Here is a 12,201-nt window from a genome sequence, read left to right as displayed (position 1 = left end):
ACATAGAAATTTTAGATCTAGAGGTATAATTATTTCATAATTTTGTTACGATTATATAAAAATAACAAAAAATATAAAAAACTTAATTTTTCTTGAAAATCAAACATGAAATATTGGTGAATAGTTTCAATTTTAGCATAAATCGAAATGAAAATTTAACGTATTTTTTCGTTTCAATACTATTTGGACGTTTTTTTGATAAGGATGAAGACATTCGTAATCTAGCTTCTTCATATATTCAAAATAAAATAAAAATACATTGTTAACTTGAATAAGTTATTTACTAAATAAAATCTTTTCTTACTGCTTTCATCGGTTACGAGAAGTGTCAATTGCGAAGAATTTCCTATTCCGCCTCTGAAAGTTGATCTAAAACTAAATTAGCCTGGCAAATGGTTCAGAACCCGAACAAAAGGTTTTTTATGGTACTGATCTATCTAATCAATAATAGTTCTAAAATTTGTTTAGATAAAAAGCTTTTATTTAATAGATCTGCTGTATCATTGAAAACTTCTAGTGTAGCAAAATACTGAAGTTTGAAGAATTGTATTTTATGTTACGTAGTTATAGAATTTATTAAAACTCTCCTTCGATAATTCAGGTTGTTAGGTTATAATTTAACCCTTGTAGCTGTGGACTGTATTAAACACTGATTTGTTTGTATATTATGTATTTGTTGCAGTTCTAATTACAAACACTGATTTGTTACTAAGTTATAATGAAAGAAGATATATTTATTTTTATTGGTTATTTACATGTTGTTAAGCGGACTTTACTTCTTGAAGTGAACAACTAGTTCAATTAAAACACTCCGCTACCCCCTCTACCAGGGGTAGCAACCATTCCGTGTAAAACTTAATTCCCTGAAGTTTGTCACCTTCATGGCCAATATAATAAAACGAAAAGACGTCCGAACAAGAATATTAATTCACTGGAAAAAACGCATTTTAATTTGGTTAATAATAATGTACAATGCTCGATAAAATATATTCGCTTAGAACAAACTTGCAGTATCTTGAATATGAATTCGCAAAGCTTGTCAAAATAGCGTATTACCTTCCTCTGAATGCTTCTAAAAAAAAATTCATGATTTGCGTCTAATTTAAATTTTCTAAATTCATGCTTATTTAAAAATGTTTATTTTTTAAATGTCTCTAATTCTTAACAAATTTTAAATGTTTATAGCTATGGTTTATAGCATGTGAAAGCTTGGTGTATTTAGGTTATAGTGCTTTAGATACTGCGTCGATAGTAGTAGATTATTACAATGGAAAACCGATAATAAAACTAGTTGGTTTGGTATTTAGCCTTGAGGCAAGTTACATGAACTTCCCGATATATGTAAATAATCGACCAAATCAATAAAAAATAAATTAATTTATGAGTGATTAAAAGTATTCCGAGTGGATTTATTACACATAATTGAAAACGAACAAACACGTTAATCGGAGTATTTTCTAAAAGCAAATTTTCAAAAATCATTATTTTTTTAATTGAACCAGTTTATTAAGATCAAGTACTCTATCGTTATACCAAGTGAATCGTCTAAGTTTAATTTTAACTAACTTCAAAAAAACTACTCATTTTCTCAAACTTAGATGAATTTTTAAAATTAAACTACTTGTCGTAAAGCCGTAATAATTCAGTAAGTTCTATAAGACCATGGTATATATTGCCAAAAAAAGTTCCATAAACATCGTCTTAATTTTTTTTTCAACAGTTAATTACAAGAAAACGGCTCGGTAGATTTTTACCTAAAACTAATCAGTATCATTCCCAACTAATATCTTTCGAACAGTTTTTGATTTTTTAAAATCGGTTCGGTAGAATGAGCTTAAATGTGGACGAAAAGTTTATCACTTTTTTCCAAATTTCAAAGAAACGGCTCGGCCGATCGTCGCACAAAAGTGACAAGCGATAGTCCTCATTGAGACACATCAAATGGTTTTTAAATTTCTGAAATCGGTTCAGGCGTTTTTGAGCAATCGTCGATGAAAAGTCTAATTTTGACAAATGCCAAAAAAACGATACTAATTTTTGCAAACTTTAACGAATTTTTAAAGCTAAACGAATTGTCGTAGGACCGTAATATTTTAGTATGATCTAGAAGACTATGGTATCTAGCGTCAAAAAAATAATAATAAAAATCGTCGAAAAAAATTTTTTTAACACTTTATTACAAGAAAACGGCCCGGTCGATCTCTACCAACAACTCATCAGCACGATTCCCAATCAATATCTTTCGAACGGTTTTTGAATTTTCAAGATCGATTCAGAACTGCGGGCTAAAACGTGGACGAAAAATTTTTCACTTTTCTGCTATTTACAAAGAAACGGCTTGGCTGATCGTCGCGCAAAATTGATAAACGCTAGTCCTCATCGAGATACATCAAATGGCTTTTAAATTTTTAAAATCGGTCTAGCCATTTTTGAGAAAACGTCGATTTACGGCAAAAAATTTGTTCACATACACACACACACACACATACACACACACACACATACTTTTTCCAAATTTGGTCTCATTCGATTCAGAATGGCTTGAAACTTCGAGAAAACATAAAATTAGTGAATCGGATTTTTTTTATGAAAACATAAACTTCTTCGGGAAGTTAATAATTATTGGTCTTTAAAACTTCTTTTTATTTTGGATTTCAACAAACCGAAATTTTAAGCAAAAACGGCAATGATAAATAGTAAAATTTATAATAGTAAAAAATAGTAAATTTTATTTCATAGTTCCTTATTGCTATTTTATTAATTTAATTTTTAATGTTTTAAATCAGTATAATTTTCAACCTTGTGCAAGTATTTTGAGCTTGACTGATGTTCTAATAGACTTTAATATGATGAACTTGATGATGAATATTGTATTTAATGTTCGAATGCTTTTTTTCAGCTCTTTTTTCAGAAGCGAAAATCGTGCAGCTACTATGATTATTATAAAATTACTATCCTTTCAATATTAATTATGAGTAAGCTTGACAAGAGCCTGAAATAGTATTTATTATTATTGATTACGGCTTGCTTATGAATAAATAAATAAATATAATATATAAAGCTTATAACAGGGTCACTTTTTATAATAACTTTATCTATTTATAAAATCGCAATATATAGTATAGTATAGTATAGTTTATAGTTTGGTGAAAAGTCTCAGACATAAAGAAATTTCACCTTTAAACGCTTTATTGTACGTTAAATAATCATGAACAAAAATTAAATATATATATATCGGAGATCATGAAACCGCAATTGACGCGATCCGAGTTCATCCCAAGTAATTTAATATCTTCGTTTTGGGCACCGTTAGAAGACCAAGAATAATAAATGCAATGTCGACAGTTGCTGATAGAAAATAGACTTGGATCAATCCTGTCCGTCAATGTGCGTCAAATTCTAATGTGGATCTGCAAAAAGGAAGAAGCGCAGTATCACAAAAGAAATATACTAATAAATGAATTTGAATAAAATATATTTTATATAGAAAGGGTTAGTAAAATTTATTAAATAATAAAATTTAGGGAAAAGATGACATGAATGAGAGGCAGATGATTACTAAATCGTCATTGGTTAGCAAAGTATTGTTTAATATCAAAATTAACAAATTCTGAAATATCATAGAAATATTGAGCTTTTAAGAATTTTACTATAGTATTGTGGAATTTATGATTATTTAGTTTTCGTATGTGAAGTGGTAGTAAGTTAAAAAGTTGAATTCCAAATCCGTCAATTGAGTTAAAAGACGTTGCAAGTTTAAATACTGGTGCTTTAATAGTTAAGTTTCTTGTCTTGTAATGAGAATTTGACATTGAAGACAAATTGAAACGTTCGGGATTATTTTTTATAAACGATAAAGTAATGAGCAAAAATATACTGGGAACGGTAAGGATACTATGTTCACGAAAAATGTTTTTACAAGAAGATAAAGAACTAATAGAAAAAATTATTCTCAAAGCTTTTTTTTAAAGTTTGAAAATGCGGTTAAGAGATGGAGAGAACCCCAAAAACTGGATTCCATATGCGATGTGTGAGTAAAAATTGGAATAGTAAATTGAGATAAGACAATTAAAACTAACCTTAGATTTAAGAACTCTTAACATAAAACACGTTTTCGTTAAATTGGGTGTTAGTATAGAATCAATGTGATAGTTCCAATTTAAGTTTTTATGCAATTGTATGCCTAAAAACTTTGAGAGAGAAGAAAATTTAGTAAAGAAAATAATATCATTTACGTTCAGCGTGCTTATCTCATTATTAATTTTATTAACAGTACGAAATGATATTATATGGGTTTTATCATTATTAAGTAGAAGACTATTGGATTTAAACCAATTGGAAATTGAAGCCATTACTAAATTTAATTTGTTACTTATTTCTTCCAAAGAATTTCCCTTAACAATAATACTAGTGTTATCAGCAAAAAGAATAAATTTACAAAGATCTGAACAATTCGGAAGATCATTTATATATATAAGAAATAATAAAGGTCCAAGTATTGAACCTTGAGGGACACCGAGTTTAATATTTAATTTGTCTGATATTATTACATATTATGACATCACCGCTCAAGTAAACAGACTGAGTCCTGTTTGATAAATAAGACGAAAATAAGTCAAGAGCTGAACCACGTACGCGGTATTTTTCAAGCTTATTACAAAGGATATCATGGGAGATACTATCAAAGGCTTTGGACAAGTCACAAAAAATTGTAATGCAAAAGCTACCATCTTCAAAAGAATAAACAATATCATGTAATAAAGTGAATATAGAATGGGATGTTGAGCATTTTTGTCGAAATCCAAACTGATTTTAAATAGAATACCGTTTTTTGTTAAAAAAATATTAAGGCGACTATGTAAGATTTTTTCAAAAATTTTATCAAAAGTATTTAATAATGAAATTGATCTGTAATTATTAATTAAATCCGTGGCCCCTTTCTTGTAAAGAGGCTTAACTTTTGAATGTTTAAGATGATTTGGGTAGGTGCCTTTATCGATAGCGTTATTAAAGCATATGAGAAGTTTATCAATAAATAATGGAAAAAATTGTTTTAAAATGTCAGATGAAATTTCATCTGGTCCTGAGGAATAACAATTCTTAAGAGAAAAAGTTGCATGCGACAATTCCTCGGAGGATATAGGATATAGAGAAAGGGAATTTGAAGTAGTTTTTATTTTAGAAAAGATTGCATTTGAAATGACCGGATCAATAGTTATATTTGAAGTCAAATTAAAAGCTTCATTAATGAAAAAATTATTAAATGCGTTGGCAATTGATAGCTGATCATAAATTTTTATATTATTAATATTAAGGAATTCAATATTGGTAGAATTTGCTTTAAAGTTAACTTCCGATTTTATGAGTGACCACATCGCTTTTTGTTTATTATGAGAAGTGAAAATAATATTATCATTGTACTTGATTTTTGCTAGTTCACATAAATCGTTGAAAATTTCTCTATATTTCAAAAAATAAATCATAAAACTAAAATTACTATTATGTTTGGATTCTCTTTCTAAACGCAATAATTTATTATATGAAATACATAGGCCTTGAGAGTACCACGTTTGAGTTTTATTAATGTTCATTTTATGTTTTGATATAGGGAAAGCAGTGTTGAAATTATGTAAAAAAAGAATTTATAAATGTATCAAATGTAAGATCATTGGATTGATCCAATATATTCCAAGTCTCTTTTTCTAGTAGTTCCTTGAAAAATAATTTATTTTTTATATTAAATTTTCTTTTATACCGATACACGTGGGAAGTAGAATTAGTAGTATTAGGCAAAGAGAGCGAAATTCCATAATGGTCAGAAAGACCGGTATTAATTACACAAGAATTTACCGTAGATATATTTGTGAAAAAATTATCAATAACAATTGTGATTACAGCAGAATTATGTTTTGTGCAATACTGATATTTTAAAAACAGTATTGTCAGTTCTCTATTCATGATCTATCACAAACTGCTGTAAATAAATACACAAAAATTCTTCTCGGTTCTTTAAATTGCTTTTTGAATCTCTCCTCGTTGTTTCGCGTACTGGATAAATGTTTCTTGCATTGGCATTGACGTTGCATTTTCATGCAGCATAAATTTGCATCCGAATACGATACGTTGAATGGAGGATTAAAGTATTGAATAAAAGCCACATAGCAATAAATTCGTATCTACTAAAAGTCAAAAAAACTGGAAATTGAATCGGCGATTCAACGTATATATAGTTATAGTCCATGTACTGACTATGTGTCAGAGTAGAGTAATCAAAGACACGATGGCCAGGCAAACTTTTTACTCATGTTAAATTAATTTCAAACCCCTGGCCCAATTCTTGGATGAAATAGAGAAATTTATGATAGATCAATTACATATTTCATGTCAAAAATGACTGACATGCACAGTTCTGTATTTTGCGTCGGCCTGTGGGACAAGAGCTATGACAATATTATGCAGGATAGTTTGCATGTCCAATGGACACAAAAAATATTTTATTATCGTTTAAGATACTCTTGGAAAACGCCCTCATACTAAAAATGAATTTTGTCTAAAAATAATAATTTATAAGTGTGGAAGTCAACGGTGATCAGCAGGTATAAAACACAGTACTGAATGTATATGTTGAGCGCGGAATGTACCTAAGCGCGAGGCTATTTATTTAAAACTTTGATGAATATTTATTATTTAACCAATATTAATGGGCTTTTTATATATTAGTATGTTAGTTTGAACCATCAAATCTAGCATTCTAGCACGAAGAAGGATCAAAACTATTCTCAACATATATTTTTTCGAACGGTTTTCAAACTTCTAGAATAGAATCGTACCGTAAATCGTAAACCTTGACAAAAGTTTATAAATATAGTTTTTCTGATTTTACAGATCGATTCAAATGTATTATTTTCTATCGATATCTTACTATCATAAAAATGTGTAATATTTTTCAATTTCGAATAAAAAATAACTAAGGCGTAAACAAAAGATTTTGTTTTTTTATTTGGCCTTTTTATCTAGTAGCTACATCAGCTCAAACAAAAGATTGCATTTTTGATCGCGCTAGTGAATCGCTTATCTTCCTAATAAAAGTGAGCAAAGTCAGTTTATTGAAAACGTCGAGGGTCCTTTATTATAATTGTAAGTACGAACCGTAATAATTACATTACATTATCTAGGTTATTAATATTAGCGCAATGAGTACTAAATAGTGAAAGCAATGACATTTGACAGATTGAGTTGTTACAAATGAAAATTCGTAACCCAATTGATTCGTAACGCATTTGGAAGCTCTAATTTGTTAATATATATATATATATATATATATATATATATAAATTAATTTATCATATATATTACTTTTGCTTGGTGTCGGCGAACAAAGAAGATTGTTGTGTTGGAACAGATCAAACTTAGAAAATAATTTTATCGATTGGATTATGCATTATCTTTTGAAATAATTTTAAGCAACAAGAAAGTGTTAAGTTTAGGTACCTCATTTCGATATTTTATATAATTTATTATATTAATCGAGCCCAATGAAAACATATACACAATTCATTCGAAATTTTTCTATTATGCATGCGTGAAGTCCATGTGCAATATAATACGGCAATATAATATCTTCCCGATTGAACATAGTTTTGTTTTAGTAAAGGAACAAGAAGTATTAGATCGAGGAACAGCAGTGAATCTGACTTGACGAAAATGGCTTTGCATGTTCCGAAGGCACCAGGAGTGCACCAGATGCTAAGAGGAGGCGCGCGCGTATATAGCGGCATGGAGGAGGCTGTTCTTAGGTAACTCTTCATAAAGAACCATGACGTTCTAACCACCCGCTACATCATTATAAAGAACCGATGTTCGGCATACTAGCATCGTAATTATATTTGATACTCGTTTTTTGATAATATGCATTCGTTTGTTGCTTTTCAGAAATATAAATGCCTGCAAGGAATTTTCGCACAGTTTGCGTACTGCTTTCGGCCCAAATGGAATGGCCAAAATAATTGTCAACTATCTCAATAACCAATTTGTGACGAGCGACGCCGCGACCATAGTACGTGAACTGGAAATACAGCATCCTGCTATAAAGGTGTTAGCAGACGCAGCCTTTGTCCAACAGGATGAAGTGAGTTCACTAAACTACGGCATATCAATAAATAAAAAATAAATCAGAGAATATGCAAATAAATAAATTAATCTATCAATCAAATAAATAAATAATAGTACACCAATAGTATATTATATATTTCAAGAGCAATCAAAACTACGTGTTCTATAAGCTTCTTATAGATCAGCTTGGATGTGGGTATTATATTGCATAAATCTAATAGTGATCGAAACATATAATTCTTATGCAGCTATTCGCACGAAAGGCGATTTCCATTTGAGACTATATTCTAGATTTACAGATAAAATAATTAATTGTTTAAAAAGTAATCAATCAATCAATCAGATTCGCGATGGATATTTTTAAATGAAAACTTACATTATAATATCTGTAATCGTATTAATTTAATCGCTATACTTCATGTACTAAAAATGAATTAATTTTGTCTAAACGGTGATCAGCAAGTACAATGTACAGTACTGAATGCATATGTTGATCGCGGAGTTTACTTAAGAGCGAGGATGTTTATTTAAAATCTTTGATAATATTTTATCATTTAACCAATTTTCATTAGCCTTAAAATATAATCACATTAAACCAATAGATCTATCATTATAAACAACATATATATTTGTATTATAGATGGGCGATGCAGTTAACTACGTAATCATTTTGGCGGGTGCTCTTTTGGAGTACGCCGAAGAGCCATTATCCATGGGGGTTACGCCCGCAGAGATTGCAGATGGATATGAATTGGCCCTGGCATTTGCGGAGAATCATTTGACAAAGATGGTAGCATATGATTTTACAGACATATGCTCGTTGGAGGTAAGGATTAAAATTAGAATAATAGAATAATATATATATATATATATATATATATATATATATATATATATATATTATATTTAGCAACCTGCGCTATTATTTTTATTTTCATATTTGTTATTACATACCTACATTATTTTGTATTCTATTCTATTTATTTTTTATGCATTTTTTGCCAATTGTTGCCCAAAACTAATCAACGCTAGTCGTTATAGAGTTCGATCAAATGGTTATCAAAGGTTTTTTGATTAGATTCAGAAGTTTTCAAGAAAACCTCGACGAATATGAATTTCTGCTTAACATACACACCAACATACTATTTTCAGTTTTGGTGTCAAACGATTCATAATGATTAGAAACGTCGAGACAACAAACTTAGCAAATTGGATTTCTCTGGCGAAAACAAACTGTTTAGGGATTATCATAAGAACCACACAACAACAAAACAGCATCAGAAGTCTCTATAAAAACAATAACAAAACTTGTTTGTGTTTTGTAGTCAGTGAAGAAAATCCTTAATTCGGTGATACAATCGCGACAATTCGGGTTGGAGGACGTCCTAACACCTTTGGTTGCCCAAGGCTGCGTAGCTGTGCGTAGTGCGACTGACGATTTCTCGACCGGACGCCTCCGAGTCTGCAAAATTCTTGGCGGCGGATTACACGCCAGCACTGTTGTCCGCGGGATGGTCTTGAAGCGTATCGTTTCAGGTGTCGTCAGAGATGCAACAGATGCCGGCGTCGCCGTATACGATTGCCCGGTGGATTACTCGCGCACCGAGACTAAGGGTAAGAATAACTTATTTTCAATGACGGTACCATACTTACATTCGGATTAATTGAATTATATATTGATTTAACATTATAAATATGTCACGTTTATATTAAATCGCAATTTTGTACTATATTAAAGCCTTTTTTTTATTTTAGGCGAAGTTGTTGCATTGCCAATTCATATATTCCATATCAAAATAATCATATATTTTGAACCTTACTCATAGTTATTCGTAGTTACGGAATTAAGTCATCAAAGATAGAGTTGATGTAAAACTTAAAAACATTTATTTTTTTATTGAAATTTAAATCATACAAATTTTGAATGATAACTAACTTTTATTTATTTTTTTTATCGCGTAATACATTATATTTTTTATTAACTTCCCGTAGGGTAAGTTATAGTAATCGCAAAAAAATCGAAAATGAAAATTTGTATATATCTTTACGTTTCAGAGGTTTCTTAACATTTTGGCATACCTTAGAAAAAATGGATGTATGTGTGTGTGAGTGTGTGTGTGTGTGTATGTGTGTGTGTGTGTGTGTATGTATGTATGTATGTACGTGTGTGTATGTATGTGCGGATACAAATTTTCGTCGACGATTTCGGGAACACGGATCAACCGATTTGAATAATTCAGAAAACAATCGATTCGTATTGATAAGGAGACGTGCTGATTAGTTTTTGGCAAAGGCAGGTCCAGCCGTTCCAAAGATACGGGGCAAAAAGTGCCGAAAACGGTAACTCAGTTTTTAAGAGAACGGAGCGTCCGATTTTAATAATTCAAAAAACATTTCACTTGTATTGACAAGATGAAGAATTGATCAAATTTTCATGAGGGCAGGTCTAGCGGTTTCGGAGATCTAACGAAAAAAGTAAAAAAAAATGCCATTTGGCGGTCAAAAATGATCATTAGACATATGCACATCAAATCATCAGATATTTTATAGATATTTTAACAATAAGTATAAATTTTGTTTGCATTCCTATGGGTTCCGTACCAATATTTATTCGTTAGACGGCGACGCGCCGCTTACGCGCTTTGACATTTTGTCTCTATGCAGTTAAAGCAGTACGATTGCTTTGAAAAAAGATCTTCCAAAATATGCCAAAATAAAGAAGAAAACATTATTTTTTCCAAAAAAAATTAAAAAAAAAAAAAAAATTAGATTTTTTTTTGAAAAAATTTTTTTTTCAAAAAAAGGTAATTTTTTGTTTAATTTATAGTTTCTCAAAAATCTTATTTTTTCGAAGTAAATTTGTTTTAAAAATGTCAATCGTTTTTAAAAAAATAATAATTTTTGGAACGGGAAGTTCCAGCAATTTGCCTTAAGGCACGATGCCTTAATTGCCTTAAGACAGAATTCCACTTACAGCTAGTTTTACGTAAGAATAATAAAGTAGACTGTGGCTTTCTCAGTGGCTTAGATATGCGGTTTGCACATGAAAGATAGATGATAATACATTTCCAAGTTAGACTTTAAAGAAGCATCACTATTAGAGAAATTCTAAAAATAAAAATACATTTCGAAAAATTTTCTAAAAAGCTACGCAGTTAGGAAATATCGTCTCATAATAATGAAAGTGTAGATTTAATATAATATACAATAATAAGTGTAATTATATAATATATACATGCACAGATAAAATGGCATTCATTTATAAGAATCATAATAATAGTAACAGATAAATCATTATATTATCTGAAATGTTAATGTGTATATATTAAAAATGTTTATTATATGGTCGATGTGAGAATATATTATTTAAATGTTTAGGCACTGTCTTATTTCATACGGCAGCAGAGTTAAGAAACTACAGCCATGACGAGGATCGTATTTTGGAAGAACAGGTAAAATAATAATGTGAAAATAAGATCAGTGTTGTGTTTGTTAATTATATGCCCCTCAGTAATTTTTCGATTATGTATTGGTTTGTGTTAATTTGGGACAGTTGAAAATTTTGTAATGATTTTGAAAGTTGTTAAAATAGATTATTTACCCATATAGGGAGGCTCATTCAATATGCCTTAAGGCAAAATTCCACAAACACCTAGTTAATTTTGGATTTATGTCACAACATGTAACTGAGATTGATTGTAAATATGAAATAGTAGTAAATGCCCAGTTACTACTACATACTGAGTTTGTTTGTATACATTTTAAACATGTTAAATATATTTGTTATTTTACCTTTTTTCCAGATCAGAGCCCTTGCTGAGGCCGGAGTTAAGGTGGTGGTGTGCAGCGGAAAAGTGGGAGACATGGCCCTTCACTTCCTCAATAAACACCATTTGATGGTGGTCCGTCTAATTAGCAAATTTGATTTGTTGCGAGTCTCTGAGGCAGTCGGTGCAAGAGTCCTGTGTAATCTTAAACCGCCGTTAAAAGAGGTGCCAAAAATTTTTATTCTTAATTCATTAAGTTCAAGTTTCATCATAATCATCAGTACTATGCATTAGTTACTCAAAAGGGCGTGTACATCCAGTC

The 12,201-nt window shown here is 30.2% G+C and overlaps 1 protein-coding gene across 1 annotated transcript in view; it reads left to right on the top strand.

Moving 5' to 3' along the window:
• The first annotated feature begins 7,655 nt into the window (after window positions 1-7,655).
• LOC113375562 (T-complex protein 1 subunit theta-like) overlaps window positions 7,656-12,201 on the top strand; it is a 28,278-nt gene continuing 23,732 nt past the window's right edge. Inside the window, exons 1-6 of the mRNA XM_026615495.1 lie at window positions 7,656-7,796; window positions 7,933-8,128; window positions 8,753-8,938; window positions 9,438-9,726; window positions 11,491-11,564; window positions 11,916-12,104. Coding sequence (XP_026471280.1) covers window positions 7,705-7,796; window positions 7,933-8,128; window positions 8,753-8,938; window positions 9,438-9,726; window positions 11,491-11,564; window positions 11,916-12,104 — 1,026 coding nt within the window. The 5' untranslated portion in view covers window positions 7,656-7,704. The remainder of the gene's footprint in view (window positions 7,797-7,932; window positions 8,129-8,752; window positions 8,939-9,437; window positions 9,727-11,490; window positions 11,565-11,915; window positions 12,105-12,201) is intronic.

Source organism: Ctenocephalides felis, unplaced genomic scaffold (genome assembly GCF_003426905.1).
Source record: "Ctenocephalides felis isolate EL2017-DRISC unplaced genomic scaffold, ASM342690v1 CF-g0.4_SCAFFOLD_01886, whole genome shotgun sequence".
In the NCBI taxonomy this organism is placed as follows: Eukaryota; Metazoa; Arthropoda; class Insecta; order Siphonaptera; family Pulicidae; genus Ctenocephalides; species Ctenocephalides felis.
Note: the sequence above shows the minus strand (reverse complement) of the source record. Positions and strands in the feature narration are given on the sequence as shown.